General features: G+C 46.9%; 1 protein-coding gene across 1 annotated transcript in view; it reads left to right on the top strand.

Moving 5' to 3' along the window:
- ERCC6 (ERCC excision repair 6, chromatin remodeling factor) overlaps window positions 1-7177 on the top strand; it is a 46878-nt gene extending 39701 nt beyond the window's left edge. The window contains exons 16-20 of the mRNA XM_081864201.1: window positions 243-388; window positions 473-1150; window positions 2809-2977; window positions 4581-4659; window positions 5720-7177. Of these exons, the coding sequence (XP_081720327.1) occupies window positions 243-388; window positions 473-1150; window positions 2809-2977; window positions 4581-4659; window positions 5720-6154 (1507 nt within the window). The 3' untranslated portion in view covers window positions 6155-7177. The remainder of the gene's footprint in view (window positions 1-242; window positions 389-472; window positions 1151-2808; window positions 2978-4580; window positions 4660-5719) is intronic.
- Window positions 7178-27305: the final 20128 nt, after the last annotated feature.

Genomic DNA, 27305 nt, shown 5'->3' with positions numbered 1-27305 from the left:
GATAAACAGTGTCTCGTGGGATATATCTTTGGTGTGTCATGAGATTAAGTGCAGTAAACTCATATGGTTAGCAGTTTGTGGATTGCTTAAAAGTTACCAAAGCAACTCAGAGCATTCATGTGAAGCAAGAGTCTTGCTGCACTGTGTAATTTTTCCCTGGGGTAAAATTCGCAATGTTAAGTTTAGTACTTTGAACAGAAAGCTATGCATATCTTAACACAAAATTCTGTGTTTTTTTCCAGACAAATCTTCAAACAGTTTCTAACAAATAGAGTGTTGAAGGATCCAAAGCAGAGGCGCTTCTTCAAATCAAACGACCTCTATGAACTCTTTACGTTGAGCAGCCCAGATGGGACACAAGGGACCGAAACCAGCGCTATATTTGCAGGTATGTCTGATGAGGAATTGTAGCACCTGCACAACAAAACATGGGATAGCAACAGCCAGTGATTTTCTGTGTAATTCATTTCAGGCACTGGCTCTGATGTTCCAGCACCCAAATGGCAGTTAAAGCGTAAAGCTGTGAACTTAACTGATGCTTCTAAGCGACGGCACCGCCTTGCAGGACGTACATCACCCACAAGCACCAGGCTGCCAGATGCCTTCTCGGAAAGACAGCGTGTAAGTTCACCTACTGCAGCAACAGAACCAGATGAAACAGTCAAGCACAGCACAGAAGTGTCTCCTCGGATTTGCAGTCCTCCCAAAAGCGATCCTCGGATGACAGCAGCTGCTCCTACAGATCCATTGAGTGGAGTGGAAGAGAAACCTTTAGGATCCGGTGATGAGGGAGCGCAGTTGGAGAAGAAAGAAGCGCCCGAGAACATGGCATGTTTGGATTCCTTTCCCGTTGGTGATACAAGCGTATTTGTTGAAAGTCGGCGTGATCTCGTACATGAGAAAAATAGCCATTGCCAGGCGCAGAATGGGAATGAGGAACCGGAGAATAATTGCAGCAAGCACACCTCGAAAACGAAACATCACAAGCACAGGCCACGGAAGCGGGAACGTTCTCGGGATGCCAGATTTGAGGGCCAGCGGATTCCTCACCTTGTGAAGCAGAGAAAGTACCGAAAGGAGGACAGCGAGGAAGAAAAGCATCCCAAGAAAGTTGAGGATTATGTTTTGGAGAAGCTTTTCAAAAAATCAGGTAACTCTCTCCTTGTGCAGAATTTAGCCTGGCACAGGCCCAGAAGGCCCATTGCGGATGGCAGCGTGTGCCACCTCTGCTAAAACATCTGCACTGCCAGATGTTACCAGCGAGGTTCGAGGTTCTTGTATTAATAGACAAAGCCCTGAACAACGTGGGCCCAGGATACTTTAAGAGATAGGAGGTCACCCCAGAACTGGCCCTACTAAACATCTTCCAAGACAATAATGCCCACTCACAACACAAAGAACTCATAACCCACCTACTTTCAGCAGCCACAAACATCATAGCCAGGCACTGGAGAGATCTGTCAGGAGTAAACATAGACCAATGGTATCAAATAGTATGGGAAACAGCCTTATTAGAAAAACTAACCAACAAACTGAAACTGACACAGGGACAAATAGAGGAAAGTACCTTCACCCCAGTATGGTTACACTTTATCACATACACAGCCCAACAAGACAACAAGAACCCACCAACAGCATACAAATCAATCTGGCTAACCTGATCCAAACACACACACACACCACTCACACACAAAAACAAATTTCACTACAGCCAATCAAAGACAACCAACCACACCCTAGGGCACCCCAACCTCTCTCACCACCAAAGGAATACAAGCAAATAGTAAAGAGAACCCACATAAGTGACACTGACACAAAACCCCACACATACACTAAGTAGAATAGAAGCGTGGAGCTCCCAAGGCTTGCGGATAGCTTCCTGAAGCCTGCATTCACCCCATAGGACGCACACACATTTCCCCTTCATTTTTGGAGGGGAAAAAGTGTGTCCTATAGGGCAAAAAATACGGTATATTTCTAAGTGGGCTAGAGAGAGAAATTGCAGCTTTTGTTAATGACAGAGGTTCAGAAATGGGGGGCAAATGGTGGAGCATGAGCTCCTTGTTTGTTTGTTTGTTTTTCAAAAATTTTATTAGTTTTCACAAACAAACACACATACAAACATAAATCATAGCCTTATTGAAAATTACACTTATTGACTTTGTTTGGTGACTTCCTCGCTTCCCCTTAGTTGAATTTCATTGCATGTCCTTTTAACGGTTTTCCAAATCCCAATTCTTATGAAATTTAACTTAAACATTAACATCCTTAAATCTTCACCTTATGGAATTAAACATATTAATTCATCACTTAACATAAATAAAACCCTAAGCCAGTTAAGTATCTGCAAGCTATTTTCAGTTAATTTACCTTAACAAATTTAACTAGATAATCATTAAATTTATTCCATTCTTCCCGATACTCCTCCTCCTTCTGGTCACGGATTCTTCCGGTTAGGTCGGCTAGCTCCGAAAAATCCATCATCTTCATCTGCCATTCTTCTATTGTTGGTAATTCTTGGGTTTTCCACTTTTTAGCTAACAAAATACGAGCAGCAGTTGTGGCATACAAAAATAATTTAACATCTTTCTTCAGCAATTCCAAACCTGTTATTCCAAGAAGAAAGGCCTCTGGTTTCTTTATAAATGTAGATTTCAACATTTTTTTCAATTCATTATAAATCTTTTCCCTTGTTTGGGGGGTTTGCTCCCCGCCCCCCTGGCACCACCCATGCCTAAGCCCCTCCATTGGTCTTGTAAAATGTGCTTTCTGATTTTTGAAGCAAGCCATGTTCCTCCTTTTTCCCAGGAATACACAGTGTAATGAAACACGATGCCATTATGGAAGCCTCCAGTCCGGATTACGTGCTGGTGGAAGCAGAAGCCAATCGTGTTGCTCAGGATGCCCTCAGAGTGCTGAAGATCTCTCGGCAGCGATACCAGGGAGCCACTTCTGCTGGTTTTCCAGCAAGAACAAAGTAAGGTCTATGGCGCCACTTTCAGATTCATTGACTTTTACTAGTTTGTATATCTGAAGTACAGCCGTATCTTGGAAGTCAAACATTGGGAGTCAAACATTTTGGCTCCCGAACGCCGCAAACCCGGAAGTGAGTGTTCCGGTCTGCGAACATTCTTTGGAAGCCAAATTCTGATGCAGCTTCCGATTGTGTGCAGGAAGCTCCTGCAGTCAATTGGAAGCTGCACCTTGGTTGTCAAATGTTTTCAGAAGTCAAACTGACTTCCAGAACGGATTCCGGTCGACAGCCAAGGTACAACTGTATACTTCCGGTACCATTATGCTTTACCTCCGTAAAGTTTCACCAAGAGGAGAAAGGTAAATGGACGATCAAATTTTAAACTCATTTTGCTGCCTGGATTCTCTGCTTCAGCCCTCATAATCTCCCACAGAGCAGCATGGAGCTGGGCTTGTGCCTAAGCGGAACAGTTGCAAGGTGCTCTGAAGCTGTCCTGAGCTGTTCTGCAGCCTATCTGATAATAATAATAATAATAATAATAATAATAATAATAATAATAATAAAAAAACAATATCAACAACAACAACAACAACAACAACAGGGACGCGGGTGGCGCTGTGGGTTAAACCACAGAGCCTAGGATTTGCCGATCAGAAGGTCGGCGGTTCGAATCCCCGCGACAGGGTGAGCTCCCGTTGCTCGGTCCCTGCTCCTGCCAACCTAGCAGTTCAAAAGCACGTCAAAGTGCAAGTAGATAAATAGGTACCGCTCCAGCGGGAAGGTAAATGGTGTTTCCGTGCGCTGCTCTGGTTCGCCAGAAAGGACTTAGTCATGCTGGCCACATGACCCGGAATCTGTACGCCGGCTCCCTCGGCCAATAAAGCAAGATGAGCGCCGCAACCCCAGAGTCGGCCATGACTGGACCTAATGGTCAGGGGTCCCTTTATCTTTACCTAATAATAATAATAATAGTACCCCACCCATCTGTCTAGGTTGCCCCAGCCACTCTGGGCCACTTACAGCATATATTAAAACATAAAATCAAACATTACAACTTCCCGAAACAGGGCTGCCTTCAGATGTCTTCTAAAAGTTGTATAGTTCTTTATCTCCCTGACATCTGAAGGGAGGGCGTATCACAGGGAGGGTGCCACTGCCAAGAAGACCCTCTGCCTGGTTCCCTGTAACTTCACTTCTTGCAATGAGGGGAAGAGCAGAAGACACTCGGGAGGAGGACCTCAGTGTCCAGGTTTGGCGATGGGGGTGGAGACACTCCTTCAGGTATACTGAGCGCTTTGTCTGGCTGAAATGTGCCCTTGAACTAGGATAATGCCTCTTGATTGTCGGGGTGTGTGTGGAAAGATGGCTATAGGTTTGTGGAAACCTCTGGCCTTCACATGGCTGGAATGTAACCTACTGTACAAAGTAAAAGTCACATCTTCCAGCTGCATCCACTTTTGCCTCTGGCTTCGCCCACCATGAGCATGCAGTCCCCAGAAAGTTATTCACGGGTGGAAAAAGGTCTCTGCATTCCCTTGCATTTATCTATCTTATCACGGGTATACATTTGCAAAGAATTTGTGTGCAATTCTTTGGTATGTTTCAGAAGCAGATTTGGTCAGAAGAGGAACCCAACCTTGGTGACAGAGTCTACCTCCTCTCCATCTCCAGGAAAGAAATGCAAGGTGAATAAGCACTTCATATGACAAGCCTACAACATCATTCCACAGCTTGAAAGCTCCCAGCAGAGATCATCATTTGCTTGCTGACTGCTCAATCTAGCTGAGTTAAACTTAAAAACAGGAGCATTATTCCTTCCTTTCAGTAGTGCAGCTGGGGCTGAGACTGAGACAAGTAAAAATGCAGTTTTAAGTCAAACTAAGTGCAAAAGAAGCCATGCCTGTATTATATAATCCATTGAAGCTATCAAAATGTAGACAAATATCACCCTTTGCAAAGTGATTGCCACTTTAATGTGATGTCGTTTGATATATTTGTCAGTGTTCAGTGCTAACACTTGCGCTAACAAAACACATCTGTTACTGTTCAGTTTAAAAAACCATTGTTTTCCGGTGAAGCACAGAATATGTAATTTGATCTTCCAGAGAGATGATAAAATATGCTACAAATAATTATTATAAATTACATTCATTATACAGCAATATAATGATGTGTACATGTGTGCACGCGCACACACACACACACAATTTCTGTGTATATATGGAAATAATAAGGAAATTAGAATTGTGTGTTTTCAAATCACAATTGGCTGGATCCAGATTAGCCATTGTGCAGACAGAAGACACCATAAGTGTTCAAACTTGTACAAATGAAAAGCTACCCAAAACCTTCTCACGAAAGCATCTTGTGTGTCTATAATTTCAACCGGTTCCCATTGCATTGGCAGATTATCATCACCTCCTTTGCTGTTTTGAAAATGCTTTCCTACATATATATTTTTTCTAGATTTTTGATAGGTCCAATATGACTTGAATTGAGAGTGTAAAACAGGGCTGGTGTGACACTGGCCCTTCCGCTACTTGATCACTAAGCTATAAAGCCACAGAGATATCGTGACCAAGGAAAGATGGACCTGTAAACTTCTGGGCTCACACTTCCTTGGCAGTTCGCCATCTACAGAAGATTTTTGTTGTTGTTCTCGCTATTAACTGCTGTTTTTCACAAGGGGATGAGGTTCTGTGTATATGAGAGCTTCCTTCAGTATTTTCCCATTTCTGTTTGCAGGATCTTGAGAAAAGGAGAGAAGAGAATAAAAGCAGAAATATTTCTCCCGCTCACTTTGATGGAAGGGTGGAAGCAGGAGAGTCTTCTTCAAATGCCATGGACTCATCATCTCTGCTAGCTAAAATGAGGGAAAGAAACCATTTGACTGTATCCCAGACAGCTGACAGTCAAACGGAGGAGAATCTCCCGCAGGGAGCAGCTGCACCCTCTGTAGCTTCAGAACATCAAGAGTTACTGATGGACGTCCGAAACTTCTTGGCTTTCCAGGCCCGGGTGCCTGGTCAAGCCAGCACTCAGGAAATACTGCAGGAGTTTGAATCAAAACTGACTGTGGAACAGTCCTCGGTCTTTCGAGAGCTCCTGAGAAACCTCTGCACTTTTTATAGGAGGCCGAGCGGGGAAGGACTCTGGAACTTAAAACCAGAGTTTACCTGACATATTATTGCTGGGTGTGTGCTGTCCATCCGACACTTTTTGCAGTCAGCTTTTAAAGTGATGCTGTGCTCATCATATGTAGTGAGCTGGTTGGTGCCTGGTGCTCTGCTTTAAATACCTTTATATACTGTTTCACACACAAAGTGCCGTCTACCTCGAAATGCATCGCTAGCAGCCCAGTGTTTTTTTGCAAAAGAACACGACTGGGACTCAAAATACTTGATTTATAACTGGATTTCCATTCCGCTTTCTGATTACCTACGCCATAAAAATCAGAAAGTACAAGCTGTTGGTCCAAATGTGTATTGCACATGATGACATCTTAGGTGGGTACCTGGTGCGTAATCACAGTGATTAACAATGTTAAGAATAATTGCATTTGATCCTGAGATATATATGCACTGTATACTCTTCGGAAGTGATCTGTAGATGATAACTTCTTCTACTGCCGGATTTTATCTGGTCTAGATCTGGGACTCAGTGTCCTATTTTGGTGTTAGCAATGACAGAGGGGCAGGTCTCCCTCTATATCAGAAGTTCTCACACTCTCGGTTAGGGGTTTCTTGGTGTTATCCATTCGAATGCCTATCTTGCTGCAGTGGCTGGAAGCCATAGGCTTGGCTAGAGAGAAGTCATGAGTCTCTCTTTGGTTACTAAAAGAATATTATTGAGACAAGCTTGTACAAGGTGTCTCATCCAACACCACCTTTTTCTTCTGGGGGGTATGGTTCTATTGGGAACTTGCGCATTTCTTACTCCACGAGTTATGGGCAGATGATAATAAGTGCAACCTGAAGCACAGTACGCCAGAAAAAGATTTCTAAAAAGTTTAGTGATTTATTGTTTGCCCTGCAATAAGGCAACCTTAGTAACTGACGGTCTTCATCAATTCCTTTGAGTAAAGCATGGACATGATTCCTGGTGTTGGTGGCAATGCGTGTGGTCGGTCTGATGTTATTACTCTCTCAGTTGCAGAATTCTGGCAATAAGAGAAATAAACCACGGAAGATCTAGAGACAAGAATGTGGACAATTCATTTTGTTGGGATTTTTGTGCTTAGCGGTACTCCGTTGATTGAGATATGTCAATACTGGCTTTTGTAAGATTTGGAAGATTTTGTAGATTTGGAAGGATTTAACAATGCTTTTGGATGGCATGCATATCTGTGGTATGACAAGGTTAAGATTCACAAGAATTTCAAGAACCTTATTGTAAGGAAAGCAGTGTTTAATGTCTGGACAAAATATAAAGACTTATTAGAAAATAAGACCCCGGGGTGGTTATCACCTATGGAAGCTAAAGCAGTGAAAAGACCCAATATGGAGGTCAAATGGCCAAAGTATTGGGAAATATTAGAAAGAGATGGAGACAATTGGAGATTGCAGAGTTTGGAGAAACTAAAAGATAAAGTGCGAGATTGGCTACATTATGCTCAGATTAAAGAGGCTTTTAAATTGGATAAAAAGTTAGGATTCCAGGTGGAAAAATCGAAATTGGAAACAGAACTGTTAGAACCTAAGACTAAACTACTTTCAAGAATGTATAACTTGCTGCTGAGGTGGAATACACAGGATGAAACGGTTAAATCAGCTATGATAAAGTGGGCACAGGACATTGGGTATAATATCATGTTTGCTGACTGGGAAAAGTTATGGACCACCGGTATGAAGTTTACGGCATGTAATGCCTTGAAAGAAAATATTATGAAAATGATATATAGGTGGTACATGACCCCAGTCAAGCTAGCAAAAATATATCACCTGTCAGATAATAAGTGTTGGAAATGTAAGGAAACTGAAGGAACGTTCTTTCACCTCTGGTGGACTTGCCCTAAGGTTAAGGCCTTCTGGGAAATGATATATAATGAGCTGAAAAAGGTATTTAAGTATACCTTTCCCAAGAAACCAGAGGCCTTCCTTTTGGGCATTGTTGTCCAGAGGGTGTTAAAGAATGATCGAACATTATTTATGTATGCAACAACAGCAGCAAGGATACTCGTCGCTAAGTATTGGAAAACTCAAGATTTGCCCACGCTGGAAGAATGGCAGATGCAACTGATGGACTACGTGGAGCTTGAAGAAATGACTGGCAGAATCCGAGACCTGGGAGAGGAAGCCGTGGAAGAGGACTGGAAGAAATTCAAGGACTATCTACAAAAACATTGTAAACTATATGAGTGCTAAGAAGGATGAGAGATTTGAAAATAACAGGGCCCATAAAGTTAGTTGATAAGATTATGAGAATGAGTGAATTTTACGAGAAAAATAAATTTTGAATAAACATTGTGTTAAAATCAGGTATTTAAGACCTAGATAAAAATATTCAAAGTTAGGGACAAAACATTGGAAATGTGTATAATAAGAATTGAAACAAGGTGACAAGTTGCTGGCTAAAGTTTTATAAATTTGGAATGCAAGAGCGGGAGATGTGAGGAAGTCCAAAAGATGAAGAAAAGATGGGTATTACAAGATGTTAAATTTTATGTTTGTTCTTTTTTCTGTCTATTATCTGTTTATTCTGTCTTTTCTCTACTGTATCAACAAAACTCTTAATAATTTTTTTTTTTTAAAAAAAGAACGGAATCTAAAGGACTGAATCACCCTAAACCAGATGTCCTCCTCCCCAGTCACCTTCTTCTCCCTGCCAAATTAAAAGGTGCTCTTACAACCTTTTGGATTTCAAGTATAAGACATCTGGTTCCATTATGATTTAAGGGGAATCCATCTGTTTCACTTTGTTCCAAAATGTTCCCCGGTAGTTATCATACCAAAGCCCTTCCTCCAAACACCATGATTGCAGATTTTCTTGCTAAAGCAGCCCTACACATGAGGGGGGAAAGGATTTCCGGAAACATTTGGGTGCCTTTCATTTCAGCAACTTACATGGCAACCTAAACTGGGCTTCCAATACTCCTTCACTTCATTTGCCCACTATTCTATAGAGAGGCCACTGATTCTAGCACTCTTGGATCTCCTAGACCTCTTGTGATGTCAGCAGTCTTCTCACCAGGCAAGTAGCTCATCATTCAGTTAGCACACTTAAACCTTATTTTTTTAAAACAAAACAAATTCCTTCCAGTAGCACCTTAAAGACCAACTAAGTCAGTTCTTGGTATGAGCTTTCGTGTGCATGCACTTAGTTGGTCTTTAAGGTGCTACTGGAAGGAATTTGTTTTGTTTTGACTATGGCAGACCAACACGGCTACCTATCTGTAACTTATTTTTTTAATTTCTTTATTTATTGAATAGATTTATATCATGGCTTTTTTTTAAAAAAACACAACCTGTGTTATAAGGAGGCTTACAATAATATAGAAATTTATAGCAATAATAAGACCAGAAAACAGTGACAATAAAATTAATGCATAGTATAAATGCATCTCTTTTTTCCTAACTATCAAGTCTTCAATGCACACCCTTAGCAGTGTGCAATCCTTTTTTGGGGGGGGGGTGCAGGGGTATGCATACCCCTAAACATCTAATGGGAGAAGAAACTTAAATTTTTTAGTTTCTTCTCTAGCACAGGGAATCGTCAGTTCCGTTGAATAGCATGGTGAATCGTCAGTTCCATTGCTACTCCTGATGGCAGGCTCATTTCGTGTCACAGTGTTTCCTGAGTCTCAGAAAGAGTACCCCTAAACATTATTTTAGAAGAAAAAGAAAGCACTGGTAGTGTGTCCAGAAGGAAAGAATATCAATTGGTCATGTAAGCAACTCCTTTTCAGGTGTTTCTCTGCAACATTACCAAAGCTGTCCTCATAATACCGTGAATTCTCTTTGATGCTGTCGACATCACGGACTAGCCGAACGCAGGGGACAAAGTCTCAGAGCTGTGGGACGAGTGACCAGCTGGCTGAATTTCAGAGTGAGGCTCCCTTTCCCAAATCTGAATTAAGCATCCACTTCTCCATCGCTAAGCTTTTTGAGTTGGGGAAAGAATGACGTGTTTCCAGTAACAATTGATTGCAGCCTTCAGTGCAGGGAAAATGCAATATTCTCCTTGCAACAGAAGTTCCACCTTTGTGGATGACAGCTGGATCCCACCCAGATTAGTCATGACTGTGTATTCATTGTGCAATAAACTGATTATCTAGCAAGGTTATAAGAAAACCACCTGGTTCCATGTGGGTTGTCAGCCAGCACTCCCAGTGTTCATACCTCTTCCTGTTAATCATTTGCTCATTCCACAATTTTCAATGCATTTCTCCATCACTTTCCTAACAGCAAAAAGTCCAGGGTTTTTTTAAAAAATAAGTGGATTTGTTCTGCTAAGGCGGCAAAGCCCTTTAATCTGCTTTGACTGCAACCTAAGTTTCCTCATCTGCATTTAATCCTTCCTGCAAAACACTGATAGACCTGGGGCACTCTACCTCCATCCCTGATCATAAGCTAGTTGGAACAAGTTTATTCCTATAAATATGTAAACGCTTGTCTTGTGGCCAGTAAGCTGGAAGTCCCAGATCCAAACTGAGATGGACATTACTTCTAAAGCAGTAGCCAGATTTCCTAGAAATAAAGGGTTTGGGGTGACTAACACTTCATAGTATTTCTCTGAAGCCAATTTTTTGTTGTTGTTGTTTAGTCGTGTCTGACTCTTCGTGATCCCATGGACCCAGAGCATGCCAGGCACTCCCATCTTCCACTGCCTCCCGCAGTTTGGTCAATACATGGTGCTATTGAGCTTTTTCCTAAGCTGTTGAAAATGTCCCTCTCCCTGCAACCTGCCTCCACTATGTTGTTCAACTTCGCGGGAAACAGCTGAGAGGGTGAAAAGGGGGCTGGAGTGCATAAAAGGTTTCTCTTTATTTGGAAGCCCAAATAAACTCGCTGCTTGGTTGATCAGGGGGAGAGGATGTGAGATTAGGCAGCGGGCCAGAAGAAGTAGCCTGGGGAGTACAAATTGCACATTTCTGAACAAGAAATTGAAAGAAAAAACAACATGTTTCCTGGAGACAATGCATAATGACTGTATAATGTACATATTGCTTGGAGAATATGCAAAATGCAGTCGATTTAAACACATTCCCCAAACCCTCTTGGAGGTTATGCTTATTTCCCAAAGAGAATGTACAAAATTGAGTTGCTATATGGACATGTCCCAAGATCTGCTGGAGATTATGTATATTTACTGGGAAATGATTCCCTCTTCATGGAAGGATTATGTGTACATTTTCCAGGAGAATGTGCGCAATGGCCAGTTGTTATGCACATTAGCTGCTTAAACTCAAATTCCCCTTAACATATACCAGGGGACGGCAACCTCAGGCCCATGGGCCACAAGTGTCGTTTAACCGGCCCATAGACCCCCGCCACCCACTTGGCGACCCCCGCTGGCTGCTGCTCCCATGTGCGGTGCTAAACTGGCGTGGAACAGCGGGGACAAGTGGCGTAGCGTGGGGGTGCAGGGGGGGCCAGCCGCACTGGGTGCAACATCTGGAGGGGCCATGCTCGCCGCCTCCGGAGTCGCCAAAGAGCCTCGGGCACAGGCTGTAGCAGAGCTCCATGTCTTGCGGAACCGACAAGCTGTGCGCGCGTCTGGGCTGAAGGCATCCGGCAGGCAGCGGCTCTCAGCGCTCGCCGCGGTCCTCGCGCGTCAGGGCCGTGGGGGGCGCGCCAGGCAGCCCCTCCTCACAGCCCCACCGCTGCTGCTGCTGCTGCAGCTGCTGGGCCATGTTGCATTTTCCTCGCCTCTCTGCCCTCCTCCTCCTCCTGGCAAGCGGCGTCGTTTGGGCGGCAGCGCCAGCGGCAACTCACCTCAGATCACCTGACACGGACCCTCCGCCGCCGCTGTGGCTACCTTACCATAAATACCCCAGCCCAGGCAGCAGCAAGAAGAAGCTGGCAGCGGCGGCAGGTTAAGGGTTAGGGGCGCAAATTACTTGCCTTGCCCCGGGTTAGGGGGCGCAAATTACTTGCCCCGGGTGCTGACAACCCACGCTACGCCACTGGCGGGGACCACCTTCCACGACACTGGCCGGCTTCCCTGCAGCCAATGCAAAGCTGTGCATGCCTCCTCCGCACCAGAAGGAGCGCCGGAAATAGTGTTTGTGCGTGCATGCGCACTCCAGCCCACTGCAACATCTGCAGGACCGTGAACCAGCCCAAGCCACAAAAACTTTGTCAACCCGACTGCAAACCACATCAGCATATCCTGCAACCCAGATCCCAGGAGCCACAAAATGGTTACTCATCTAGAAGTGCCATCAGCTTGATCTCTTGGGGAAAATGTACAAGAAAACTTGTAAAAAAAAAACAAAAAAAAACTGAGGCAAGTTCAGTACTTTGAATAAAAGCTTGGGCCTTCTACCTGCTGTGCGTAATCTCACTGCTTCGGAAGGAAAATATGGGACAGCTGCATATTCCTGCACTGCAGATGGGTGGACTAAAACCTGATGATTCTCAGGGTCCCTTCCGACTAATAATACTAAACTGGAGTGCTACTCAGAGCTTTTGAGGAAGTTGGAAAGATTGTTGGTACTGGTAAAGCTCAGACATAGCCATGTGAAGGCTCAAAAGCAAACGGGGAAATGTAAGCTGTACATTATTACTTGTAAAGGGACCCCTGACCACTAGGTCCAATCGTGGCTGACTCTGGGGTTGCGGCGCTCATCTCACTTTATTGACTAAGCCGCTTCTGGTGAACCAGAGCAGCACACAGAAACACCGTTTACCTTCCTGCCGGAGGGGTACCTATTTGTCTACTTGCACTTTGACGTGCTTTCCAACTGCTAGGTTGGCAGGAGCAGGGACCAAGCAATGGGAGCTCACCCTGTCGTGGGGATTTGAACAACCTTCTGACCAGCAAGTCCTAGGCTCTGTGGTTTAACCCACAGTGCCACCCACAACACAATTGTGCTCTGTAGTGAATTCAGAATATTCAAAGCAATGTGGGACCATGATAAGCTCACCTTCAGTAATGAGATGAGGAACGCCCTAGGTGACCCAGAGCTACTCTTGCCATTAGGCAAAGTGAAACTACTGCCTTGGGTGGCAAATTTGGCATGGAGGCAACAGGAGCCCCCCAGCCGTTTGCCTGATTCTCCCAGCTGTTCTCTTACATTGCCACATGGCCTGTCCTCCGTCTCCTAATTTGGCTCAGGTGTTCCAGAGGACATTATCCCAGCACCACTTGAAGTTAAATTCAGTTATTAGTCCAGTTGGCTTCTGTGCTTGAAACCACCTCGGGCAGCAAAATGTCTTGTGCCATCCCTGGACAGATCAGACTTTGCCCAGTTGCTCCGTCCGCAGGAATCGCTTCTGTGGGATCTCCCTGCAGAATCAGCTGGATGCATTCATAGGCGCCGACTCCATGGGGCCTGAGGGGGCCCGAGCCCCCTCAAAAATTCGTTTGGGGGGGCTCTGCCCCCCCCAATAATTTAAGAAAATTATTAGTTATATTATGCTTTGTAAAATCACAAAATTATGTTGGTATTTTTTATTTTCCTTGTTTGACAATAGTTACCTTTTAAAATACATTCAGTAATGAGTTAAAACAAAGCCACTCCCGATCTAGAGAGGGGGTGGGGTTGCGCGCTCTCGACCCATCAACAATCTCGCGGGGCTGGTGTCATGGTGTCATCCCCGCAAGAAGCGGGGATTCCCCCGCTTATTAATATTCACCGCCCACGGCGGCAGCCAATCGGCTGCCGCAAAGGGCGGGCCCTCACAGGTTCACTTAAGGTCGGGGCAGCCCGGGGCTCGCCCCTTTCGTTCCCCCAGCAGCAGCGGTTTGGAAGTCTTGGGCCCCCCCAATATTTTTTATAAGTCGGTGCCCCTGGATGCATTACAAGTTCTCCGACAGATAGCTGAGGAATTGCCAGGCAGAAAAGGAGGATCTAACACTAATGGTTAAAGCATCCCAAGGGTCTGGAATCTGAGACACTGAACCGCTACGGCGATGGTCCTGTGTTTCCACGAAAACTAGAGCACATATCAGATCTTCTCCAGGGCATAATTTCTTGGGTGGCATCAATATGTGAAGTTCAGAAAGTGTTGTTGTTGTTTAGTTGTTTAGTCGTGTCTGACTCTTTGTGACCCCCCTGGACCAGAGCACGCCAGGCACTTCTGTCTTCCACTGCCTCCCACAGTTTGGTCAAACTCATGCTAGTAGCTTCGAGAACACTGTCCAACCATCTCGTCCTCTGTCGTCCCCTTCTGCTTGTGCCCTCCATCTTTCCCAACATCAGGGTCTTTTCCAGGGAGTCTTCTCTTCTCATGATGTGGCCAAAGTATTGGAGCCTCAGCTTCAGGATCTGTCCTTCCAGTGAGCACTCAGGGCTGATTTCCTTCAGAATGGATTGGTTTGATCTTCTTGCAGTCCATGGGACTCTCAAGAGTCTCCTCCAGCACCATAATTCAAAAGCATCAATTTTTCGGCGATCAGCCTTCTTGATGGTCCAGCTCTCACTTCCATCAGAAAGTGTAGTACCAATGAATTTGCACCGGGTGGTTGGAATGAAGTTTGCCATCCTCAGTTAATGTCTCCTGTCTGTGGCATTGTGTTCTCGGCTACAATAATATTACTGGCTGCAATGCGAATGTAAGAAGAGTGTTGCTGGGTCAAGCCAAAGACCCATCAAGTCCAACATCCTGTTCTCAATGGGACTGATCAGATGTCTAAGGGAAGTTCATAAGTAGGATATAAGTGCAACAGCGCTTGTGATTTCCAGCAAATTCAGAGGCATGCTCTCCTCGAGTGGCAGAGAAAGAACTTGGTCATAGCTTCAGCCTCCACAAATGAATTTGTCTATTTATATTACAAAGCCATCCAAGTTTATGGCAATTGCTGCATCTTCTATTTACATGTATGTCAATAATATTAACACTACCATCATCATGATGTTGATTTGTTGGCTTACCTTAATAAAGGATAATAATAATTTCTTATAAGACAAGTCAAGAAATTGCGAGAATTAAGGAGATCATTATAAACAATTTGCAAGACTAGATGGATCAAGTAGAAATCTCTGCCACCACCCAAAGCCAACCCAGATAAAATGTGTAATCAAATTTAACAGTTTCTTTGCCAAGCTCTAAGCTTTAGTATGGGAAAGATGTGGATGGATTTTGGGAATCACAGAAGAAATGTGAAAGATAAGACGAGAAATGCCTTCATATAGCACATCTGAAATCAAAGAACAAAAGTGGAAAACTAGTTTGAAGGTTAGCACTGGGCCAAGAAGATACAGTGGTGCCTCGCAAGACGAATGCCTCGCAAGACGAAAAACGCGCTAGAAGAAAGAATTTTCTGTTTTTTGAGTTGTTCCGCAAGAGGCACACGCCCCGCCCCAGGTGCCCGATTGGCTTGCTCCACCGCTGCCAGGCAAGCCTCCCTGAGGAGAGCATTCCACAAGCAGGGAGCCACGGCAGAATAGGCCTGTTCCTGTGTTGTCATCCTCCAGGCCTCTTGCAGAGGGGGCACATGAAGAAGGGCCTCAGATGATGATTACGGGGTCCAGGTTGAATGATAATAATGATAATAATAATAATAATAATAATAATAATAATAATAATAATAATAATATGGTCTGAAGCTCAACATCAAAAAAACAAAGATCATGGCCACTGGACCCAGCTCCTTCTGGCAAATAGAAGGGGAAGAAATGGAGGCAGTGAGAGATTTTACTTTCTTGGGCTCCATGATCACTGCAGATGGTGACAGCAGTCACGAAATTAAAAGACGCCTGCTTCTGGGGAGAAAAGCAATGACAGACCTAGACAGCATCTTAAAAAGCAGAGACATCATCTTGCCACCAAAGGTCCGTATGGTTAAAGCAATGGTTTTCCCAGAAGTGATGTATGGAGGTGAGAGCTGGCAGTAGTGATGTATGGAGGTGAAAGAAGGCTGATCGCCAAAGAATAGATGCGTTTGAATTATGGTGCTGGAGGAGACTCTTGAGAGTCCCATGGACTGCAAGAAGATCAAACGTATCCATTCTTAAGGAAATCAGCCCTGAGTGCTCACTGGAAGGACAGATCGTGAAGCTGAGGCTCAAATACTTTGGCCACCTCATGAGAAGAGAAGACTCCCTGGCAAAGACCCTGATGTTGGGAAAGATGGAGGGCACAAGGAGAAGGGGACGACAGAGGACAAGATGGCTGGACAGTGTTCTCGAAGCTACAAACATGAGTCTGACCAAACTGCGGGAGACAGTGGAAGACAGGAGTGCCTGGCATGCTCTGGTCCATGGGGTCACGAAGAGTCGGACACGACTAAACGACCAAACAACAACAACAACAACAACAACAACAACAACAAATAATAATAATAATAATAATAATAATAATAATAATAATAATAATTTATTTATACCCCGCCCATCTGGCTGGGTTTCCCCGGCCACTCTGGGCGGTTTCCAACAGGATATTAAAATACAATAGTCTATTAAATATTAAAAGCTTCCCTAAACAGGGCTGCCTTCAGATGTCTTCTAAAAGTCTGGTAGTTGTTGTTCTCTTTTACATCTGGTGGGAGGGCGTTCCACAGGGCGGGTGCCACTGCCGAGAAGGCCCTCTGCCTGGTTCCCTATAACTTGGCTTCTCGCAGCGAGGGAACCACCACAAGGCCCTCGGTGCTGGACCTCAGTGTCCAGGCAGAACGATGGGGGGGGGTAGAGATGTTCCTTCAGGTATACTGGACTGAGGCCGTGGATAGGATATAAAGGTAAACATGGACCAACTATGGCATGAATCCACACTAAAAGTTGTGACAGCAGGGCCCCCTCCTGAACTAAGACAAGACGCTTAAATGATAAGTATTAATAAAACTGCAGTGTTTAAGTGCCCATTGTTTCTTTCCAAAGGATAGGGAGAGAAACAACAGGTGGAGACTACACTTTTCTCTACACTGCAGATATAACAGCAGACATCCCTGATATTTTTCAGTTTAGTTGCATGCTAGTTTGAAGAAGAAGAAGAGTTTGGTCATCATATCCCACTTTATCACTACCCGAAGGAGTCTCAAAGCGGCTAACAATCTCCTTTCCCTTCCTCCCCCACAACAAACACTCTGTGAGGTGAGTGAGGTTGAGAGTCTTCAGAGAATTCTGACTAGCCCACATGTGGAGGAGCAGAGACGTGAACCCGGTTCCCCAGATTACGAGTCTACCGCTCTTAACCACTACACCACACTGGCTTTGCAGAACACCAAAGTGTCCACCAATATCTTTGCAAGGAAGGAGAATACAGAGAAATTCAGAACTTGGTATGCCCCTGTGACCTCTCTTTGGCCACACGCCCATGACTTCTTAGGAGATCCACTAGATCTAGTGGGCACCAGCCTGTGGCACTCCATGTCGCATGTTGCCTTTACATGCCATGGAAGCATTGCTGAAGAAAGTTCCCATTGCCCACTAATTCAATTTAGTGGTTTTCAGTTCTGATCCACTTCAGCGAAAGCCCTGGCTGGAATAATGTCAGTTGGAGAGAACTTAGCCGATTCTCATCGTATTCCCAAGCTCCCTGCAAAAAATCACATCATCTGGGAAAGCAGATCACTCTTCTTGTGCCATGGTATCTGTCAGAGCCACCCTGGGTCCCAGCTCACAAGAGACCAAAGTCCAGTCCAAGCTATATACAAAAGGTTTTATTGAAGATCATTGTCGTCATTACATCCAAACTCCGTGGCTCCGCATCTGTTACCCTTAGATGTTAGAAGTCCCCTCTGAGTCCGTCCCTCCCCTGCACCAATTTAAGAGGCTTGTACTGCTCCACCTTTTCCTCTCTTTCCTTTTCCGCAGGGTCTTCCTGCCCCCCTGTCTTCCCTCTTTCCGGGACTCCCCAGAGGCTGAGTCTTCTCCCGCCTGCTCCCCCCTCCTTCGTGCTTTGGCACCAGGCTCCTCCTCAGAGCTCTCCTCATTTCCGCGCGCCTCTATATTTGAACTTGGCGCGCGTACGTTGCCTCTGACCTTCCTTTCTACAGTTACGCTGCTCTCGGTACTACACTCCTCCCTTTCAGGCAGGACGTCTTGCTCCGAACTCCTCCCCCTTCCTCCTTCCTGTCCTGCTCTTTCTGACACACTGGCAACTCCCCCCCCTCTACTCCGTTCCGACGGGGGAGCTGGTCCCGCTTTGCCACTCCCACTGGGGATTCCCTCTTCGTTCCCCTCTCTCTGACTGATTCCCTCTCTATTGCCCCTTGGCCTGACCAGGGGGGCTCCCTTCTGGGAATCCTCTGATTCGCTAGACGGACTTTGGGACAACCTCGGCTCGTTGTCGTCCTCTTCCTCCTCGCCCTCGCTCTCTGTCTCCTCTCTCCCTAAAACCCTGACATCCATCCCCCCCTCGAAGCCCCCCCTTCCCCCCTTCCGCTCATCGGGTGCAGGTTGTGGAAGCTGCCGCTCTTCGGAGGCGGACGCAGGATACAGATTCTGCACCTCCATCTCCTCTGTTTGCAGTTCGTTGTACGAGTGTTCGAATTCGGGTTCTTGACCCAAGGTGTTCTCTTCTCCCTCCTCCATTGGTACCTGGTCCGGTGCTGCCTGCCAAGGTCCCGTCAGCCATTTCCTGCGCCAGTCCTCCTCTGGTTGCTCGTCCCACCAATAAGAGGGTTCTGTGTCCACCCCCGAACACGATCCCCTGGGCGAGTTGGAGTCCGGCGACCTTTCTTCAACTGAAGAAAAGCCGTGGAAAGTGCTGCCTGAACATGTGGGCGTAAAGAGCCAGTCATCAAAGTACTCGGCTGGCATGGGTCTATGAGGGAAAAGGGCATGGAACTCGTCTTTTAAAAGAGGTTCGTCTAAGGCGTAGCCCGGCACCCAACCATTGGCACTGACTGGGGCACCCTCTCTGACTAGAAAATATTCTACTCCCTCTTGCCCCCATCTCGAGTCCAGGATCTCTGTGACCTCGTTGAGTGGTTCGGCCCTAGGCGCCCTCTCCCTCTCCTGTGACTTAGTGTGTTGTTGCGTGACTGTGTCAGACTCCTGAAACCTGTGCGGTGCCTTGTAGGGAGTGAGCACCGATCTATGAAAGACCGGGTGCACTCTGGAACCTTCGGGGAGGGCTAGTCGAAAGGCTACAGGGTTGATTTTAGCCTCCACCTGGTACGGTCCTAACTGCCTGTGCCCCAGCTTCTTCTTGGCCAACGACTTGGCTGGCATCGCTTGGGCCGCTAACCACACCCAGTCCCCCACCTGGATCTCCTCTCCCTCTCTCCTGTTTTTGTCAGCCTGCACCTTATATGCTTGCTTGGCCAGCTCTAAATGTCTCCGCAACTCTTCGTGCACCTCCTGCAGCTCCGCTGCAAACTGGTCGGCTCCTTGCGGCACCCCCTCTCCCGGTGCCACGAACCCCGGGAAGGTTCTGGGGTGACGACCATTGTTCGCGAAAAACGGCGTCACCCCCGTGGACGCGTGCTTCGTGTTGTTATAGGCAAACTCTGCCATCGGCAGGTAGTCCACCCAAACTGCTGGTCGCTGGTTGGCGTAACATCTCAGGTACTGCTGCATGATCGCGTTGACCCTCTCAGCTTGGCCGTTGGTTTGTGGGTGTCTCGCCGACGTGAGGTTGATCTTGACGTTCAGGATACCTAAAAGCTTCTGCCAAAAATTGGAAACAAACTGGCGCCCCCTGTCGGACAGGATGGACTGCGGCAGCCCATGCACCTTGAACACGTGATCGATGAAGAGTTTGGCAGTCTGTTCCGCCGTCGCCACCTTTGCGCATGGAATGAAGTGCGCCATCTTGGTGAACAGGTCCACAACCACCAGTACCGCCGTCTTCCCCCTGGAGCTGGGCAGGTCAGTAACGAAGTCCAGAGCTACCCTCTCCCACGGTTGCTGTGGCGTTTCCAGCGGTTCCAACAGCCCCGCTGGCTTCTGGTGTACTGGCTTGAACCTCTGACAAGTGTCACACCTGGCGATGTAATCCGCTACCTCTCCACGCATCCGGGGCCACCAAAAGTCTCTTGCCACCAGTTCTATTGTCTTCTCCTTACCGAAGTGGCCCGCACTGGGGGCGTCGTGCAACTGCTGCAGAACCTTTGCGCGAAGCTCGTCGCTTGGCACGTAGAGGGCACCTTTGCGAGTTAGCAGCCCGTCGCGTAGTTGGAACTCTTCGCCACTCTGCACACCTCTGCGCAATTCCTCCATCTTGGACTGTGCGAACTGATCCACTTGCAACGCGCGTCGCACCGCGTCCAGATCTACTGTGGCGGCAGCGCACGACCACGCCTGCGGTGCGAAAATGTGCTTGGCTGCTACAGGCGCCGCTTCATCGAGATATTGCGGTTTCCTGGATAGCGCATCGGCTATAACGTTGGAATCTCCTGGGACGTACTCTATCCGAAAGTCGAAATCCGCGAAGAATTCCGCCCAGCGCATGTGCCTCTGGCTTTGGAGCTTCGCCGTGCGCCAATACTCTAGGTTCTTGTGATCCGTGCGGACCTGTACTGTGTGCTTGGCTCCTATGAGGAAGTGTCGCCACGCTTTGAAAGCTGCGTGAATGGCTAACAGCTCCCTGTCCCATATGGTGTAGTTTTGCTCCGCTTTGCTGAGCTTTCTGGAGTAAAAGGCACCGGGTCTCCAGTTTCCATGTGGATCTTCTTGCAGGAGTACGGCTCCAACCGCTCTGTCTGACGCGTCGGTCTCTAGTCGTATGGGCTTGCCTGGATTCACGTGCAGCAGCTGCTCCTCGGAGGCGAAAAGGCTTTTAAGCTTCTGAAAAGAGCGCTCCGCCTGTTCCGTCCACACGAACCTCTTTTTCTTGGAACTGAGAGTGTCCGTGATCGCTGCCGTCTCCTTTGCAAAACCTCTGATGAATTTGCGGTAGAAGTTGGCGAAGCCGATGAATCTTTGGACTTCCTTCCGATTGCGAGGGCTCTTCCAGTCCAACACCGCGCGGACCTTGGCGCTGTCCATGGCCAGCCCCTTGTCGGACAGCTTGTAGCCTAGGAAATCCACGTCCGTCACATCAAACTGGCACTTCTCTAACTTGGCGTAGAGCTTGTTCTCCCGTAGTCTCTGCAGGACTTCCTTTACGTCCTTCTCATGGGCCTCCTCCGTTTCCGAAAAGATCAGGATGTCGTCGAGGAAACACACGCATTTCTTGTAGAGAAGTCCCGCTAGCACGTGATGCATAAATGCTTGGAAGACGTGAGATCCATTTTGGAGACCAAATGGCATAACTCTGTATTCGTACGTGCCCAGAGGCGTGAACATGGCCGTCTTCCACTCATCGCCCTCCCGGATGCGTATGAGGTTATACGCTCCACGCAGATCCAATTTGGTGAAGATCTTCCCCTTCCTTACGGTTGCCAGGAGATCATCTATCTTGGGCATGGGGAAGGCCTTGGGTTTGGTCTTACTGTTTATGAATCGATAGTCCACAATGAGTCTTTTCTGGGGCGTGTCTTTCTTCTTTACAAAGAAAACAGGACTGCCCCCCACCGCTTTCGATTCTCGGATGAATCCGCGCTTCAAATTGTGCTCTATGAACTCCCTGAGTTCTTGCATCTCGTCCTCAGACATGGAATACAGCTTTGCAGTCGGCAACTGCGCCCCTGGCACCAGGTCGATGGCACAATCATAAGGCCTGTGGGGCGGCAACTGGTCAGCTTCCTTCTCGCAGAAAACCTCCAGGAACCCCTCGTACTTGCGGGGTACTGCCTGCACCATGCCAAGTTGCAACTGCTGCTCAGCTCCCTCCTCCTGGCTGGACTGGATGCAATGTTGAGCACAGTACGATGAGCAAAAGGTGATCTGCCGTTGGTACCACGCTACAGCAGGACTGTGTCTCTCCAGCCAACTCATGCCTAATACTATAGGCGTGTCTGAAAGGCGGGTGACATTGAAGCTGATGACTTCTCGATGATTTCCAATCCTCATCACCATGGGAGGCGTCTGTTGCACAACTTGTCCTCCTAGCAATTTCCTGCCATCCACCGTGACTACGTTCAGAGGTGTTGTCGCTGGCAGAAGCGCTATGCGATGCTGCTTGACAAAGTGCGTCCCCACAAAATCTGCGTTGCTCCCAGAATCAATCGTGATGGGGACTTCCAGGGTGGTTCCATTCGGCAACTGAAGTGTTGCAGTGAGCTGCACCGCTGGCTTGGGTGGTAAAGGGTCTGTGCGTTGCAAAAGCGCTGGGGACTGCTCTACAGATTCGCCTGGCTGAGCCCCAGCAGCTCTGCTTCCAGCCAGGCACTGTCGTTTCCCTGAGGTTGCTCTGCTTGCATCATTTCTGCTGCAACAGTTGCTAAAGCTGCAGTGTGTTTCTGCAGCCTCTGGGGACACTCTTTCGCCATGTGCTGTGCACTGTCGCAAATGTAACACTTCCTGGTCCCTCTAGGAGGCTTTGCCTTCACTGCACCGGAAGCTGGGGCTCTGGCTGTTGCTTGAGCCTTAGCACCACCAAGTTCCATGGGCTCCTCCCCCTGCCTTCCCAGTGGCGAAGGATGTGACTGACTGAACTCCCTGGGGATGAAAGAAGACGTCCTCGCTGGTGGACGCACCTGACGTTCTTCCTCAGTGTGCCAAGGACGTCCCTCGTGCCGTATCCCAATCGCCAAAGCCCTCTGCACAAGCTCCTCCAGGGTCTGGGGTCTGTCTCCCCTGGCAAGTTCATCCTTAATGGGACCGCTGAGCCCCTCCCAGAACAAATCCCTCACAGGGGCACAATCCTTCTCCCAGCTTAGCGCAGTCAGTAAAGCAAAAAATCTAGAATGGTACTGACGCACAGTGGCTTTGCCTTGCCGCAATCCAAAAATTTCCCTGCGTGCAAGATCCACATCTACAGTAGACTGGAAGCAGGCATCCATCGCTTTAATGAATTCATCTGCATCGCGGCGGGCAGGGCCATCTTCACGCCACAAATTGCGCAACCAGTCTCTGGCCGGCCCATGCAAGTGAGAAACAATAAACCCCACTTTCTCCTCCTCATCTTTAAAGTCATGACGAAGCAAGTGCAATGCATACAAAACGTCTGCTCTGAAACTGGGGTAGTGCTTCAGGTTCCCATCGAAGTGGGTGACTAGGCTGCCCCCCCTCCGTCCAAGTCCAATCCCCTCTGATCTGGACCCTGGGAACCCTTCCCTGCTTGCACGTTCCCACCTTGTTTGCAGGTCCTGGCAGCGCTTCTCCATTTCGTCATGCTTCTTCTGAGACGCAAGGACTGCAGCAGTGAGTTCGGAAACTGTAGTTCGCAGCGCTGTCAACTGCTCCTCCGCAGTCATGGCTGTCACCGTTCGTGAGCTTTGCAAAAAAAAATTTTGCGTTGTTTGGAGGGGACTTTCTGTCAGAGCCACCCTGGGTCCCAGCTCACAAGAGACCAAAGTCCAGTCCAAGCTATATACAAAAGGTTTTATTGAAGATCATTGTCGTCATTACATCCAAACTCCGTGGCTCCGCATCTGTTACCCTTAGATGTTAGAAGTCCCCTCTGAGTCCGTCCCTCCCCTGCACCAATTTAAGAGGCTTGTACTGCTCCACCTTTTCCTCTCTTTCCTTTTCCGCAGGGTCTTCCTGCCCCCCTGTCTTCCCTCTTTCCGGGACTCCCCAGAGGCTGAGTCTTCTCCCGCCTGCTCCCCCCTCCTTCGTGCTTTGGCACCAGGCTCCTCCTCAGAGCTCTCCTCATTTCCGCGCGCCTCTATATTTGAACTTGGCGCGCGTACGTTGCCTCTGACCTTCCTTTCTACAGTTACGCTGCTCTCGGTACTACACTCCTCCCTTTCAGGCAGGACGTCTTGCTCCGAACTCCTCCCCCTTCCTCCTTCCTGTCCTGCTCTTTCTGACACACTGGCAACTCCCCCCCCTCTACTCCGTTCCGACGGGGGAGCTGGTCCCGCTTTGCCACTCCCACTGGGGATTCCCTCTTCGTTCCCCTCTCTCTGACTGATTCCCTCTCTATTGCCCCTTGGCCTGACCAGGGGGGCTCCCTTCTGGGAATCCTCTGATTCGCTAGACGGACTTTGGGACAACCTCGGCTCGTTGTCGTCCTCTTCCTCCTCGCCCTCGCTCTCTGTCTCCTCTCTCCCTAAAACCCTGACAGTATCATTCCTTCTCAGTTGCGAAAACCTAAGATCATGTTCAGAATAATGCTCAAAAATAGAACAAATGCATGCAGAAGACATTCACATGGTGTGTTGATTTGCACAGTGTCTTTTGAATGCTGAATTTCAGTTTTCTTCTGCCAGAATATGGAAGAATTATTATTATTATTATTATTATTATTATTATTATTATTATTATTTATTTGAGGGTAGCATGGAAAAGAATAGGACCACTCTTAGAGCCCCTTCATATTGTATGCTTTTAGCACATAACATGCTAAAGCTTACAAGATTATGCATCGATGGTATTTAACCCCAAGGAAGCGAGCTCAAATGTACAAAAACGTATCAAACAAATTTTGGAAATATAAGGACTGTGAGAGGTCATTCTATCATATGTGGTGGACCTGCAGGAAGGAGAAGGCCTTTTGGGACATTAGCTATAATGAAATTAAGGGGGGAAATTAAGTGACTTTTCCCAAGAGGCCAGAATTTTTCCTGCTGGGGATACTAGACAGCGAAATGAAAAAGAATGCCTCAATAGTATTTATGTATGTAACTCATAGCTGTCAACCGTCCCTTGTTTGGTGGGCAAGTCCCTTATCCCAGCGCCGATTCCCGCTGCTGTCCCTTATTGATGATGTCCCTTAAATTTCCCGGGTTTCAAAGGAAGCAGCTCCTCTCCCTCCCTCCCTGCCGGCCAGGGAGGAGGGAGGCTCCAACTGTGTTGCTTGGCTGCATTGCTCACCCAATAAGGAGTCTAAGAACGACTGGGGGGTGGAGCTTGCATGCCTTGTGCCAATCAAATCGGCCGCGTTGCCTGGGGACTCGCCTTTGCTCAGCGCTTCCCAGCGGAGAGGTGACGGTGGTTTCCCTTGCTGCATCCCCTTTGCCGGGTTGCTGTGCTGTGGGAACCACCGCTTGAGGCTTCGTTTGGCTGCTGGCTGGGCTTTCTGCCTTTGGCTCGGAGGGGCTCAGAAGTTGAACATACCTGTGCTTGGAAAATCCCTTATTTTGGCTGCCGATCCCTTATTTTCGAGGCTGCTGGTCCCTTATTTTCAAATCTGTAAGTTGACAGTGATGATGTAACTCCCGCAGCAAGACTTCTCTAGACACATGGTTGGTGAAAATCTTGGAATATGCAGAGATGGCAAAAGTGACGGCACTGATAAAAGGTACAATTTAGAATCTTTTAAAGAAGACAGGAAACCCTTTCTAGTCCATATAAGAAGTCATTTCCCATACACGAAGACCGCAGCGGGATTTGAAGTGCAAGAAAACAGCAGAACATATTTGGAAACATGTTAGAGGGGATGAAATTAGATAAAAAGGAAGCTTAAAATGCAATTGTATGTAATTTGGGTTATAAACATTGATGTCGGGTGAGCAGAAAATCACTAATTTTGCTGAATTGGAATATAATTGTTGAGTAACAAATATAACTTTCTACATGGAAAAAAGAATAAAACATTATTTTTTAAAAAATAACACGCTAAAGCTTAATCGGGGAGGATGACAAAATGCATATTTCGAAAGTTGCATACACTTATTTGGCAAAAGCAGATACTACAGCAAGAATGACATCTTCTGCTCTCCCACCATGGGTGAAATATTCATGGCAAAGTTCTAAGGATCAGCAGCACACTGTAAATTACTTTCTTTTTTCCCCCTGCACCACTCAACATCATCTCATTATGGCCCATTAAACACTAATAATTAAAACAAAATATATTGGAATTGTTTATCCTGGACTGTGTAGGGAAATGAGGTCCATAATAATGCTGAAGGGGGAGAAAATAACTACTCTAGGTCTTGTAATTAGAATAACAATTAAGCAAAAGTCAGCTTTTTGGGGATGGGAGCAGTAATAAGAGACCATTTTTGTTGCTAATACTCTTCTTGTATACAGATGCTAAACCAGGGCAGTTGCGAAGGTCTGGTTACCTGTAAGAGCTTAGCAGGCTATTGAAGTACAGGAGAAGGGGCAGAGAACAACCACACAAATTGTTCAAGGGGCTAGAGCAGCAGTTCTCAAACATTTTTCTCTAGACCACACTTCCATAATAATAAATTGCTTGCATCACACTAACTTTTTTTAATTGATAAGAAAGACAAACCTGCAGCTTTGAGATCAGTCCAATTCACTTTTGTGGGAATGTTGTGGATAGTAAAGTCAAGGTAAAGGGACCCCTGACCATTAGGTCCAGTCGTGGCCGACTCTGGGGTTGCAGCGCTCATCTCGCTTTATTGGCCGACGGAGCCAGCGTACAGCTTCTGGGTTAACAGCCACTTCTGGTGAACCAGAGCAGCGCATGGAAACGCCGTTTACCTTCCCGCCGGAGCGGTAACTATTTATCTACTTGCACTTTGACGTGCTTTTGAACTGCTAGGTTGGCAGGAGCTGGGACAGAGCAACGGGAGCTCACCCCGTTGCAGGGATTCGAACCGCCAACCTTCTGATCGGCAAGCCCAAGGCTCAGTGGTTTAACCCACAGCGCCACCCGCGTCCCTGTTGTGGATAGTAGGAGAGGATATATTGATTCAATATTATTCTTCCTCACTCATGCTAGTGAGCTGGTAGCAGCGTACATTCTCCTGTACATTGCAGGAAGCTACAGTCATACCTCATGTTGCATCCGCTTCAGGTTACGTCTTTTCAAGTTGCATCCTGTGGCAACCTGGAAGTACTGGAACTTCCAGGTTTTGCCGCTCACGCATGCGCAGAAGCACTAAATTGCGCTGTGCACAGACGCGGCACTTCAGGATGCGAACGCTGCGAGTTGCGGGCGTGCCTACGAGACGGATTACGTCCACGACGTGAGGTTCCACTGTAGTTGGTAGACTCATTTGAATCTCTTGAGTTAAGCAATCTAGTCTGGCTTTTTTTTTTTTTTTTAATAATATTTATTGAATTTTCCAGTAAAACATACCAATACAAAACAATTACAATAAAGACAAACACAAACAAAAAACAACAAGTATAATTCCAAAAATTATTTTCTCAACCTAATTTCCCCGACTTCCTCATACCTCACCGTTTTGTATTCTAATTTCATTATCCCATCAGCAACTCCATTCCCTTATTTCCCAAAATTTTTTAACAAATTCCATTCCTTTTCATACTCTAATATCTCTGAAAACCACCATATTTTTAAATCCACGTCAA

Source organism: Podarcis erhardii (genome assembly GCF_964252035.2).
Source record: "Podarcis erhardii genome assembly, chromosome: 5".
In the NCBI taxonomy this organism is placed as follows: domain Eukaryota; kingdom Metazoa; phylum Chordata; class Lepidosauria; order Squamata; family Lacertidae; genus Podarcis; species Podarcis erhardii.
Note: the sequence above shows the minus strand (reverse complement) of the source record. Positions and strands in the feature narration are given on the sequence as shown.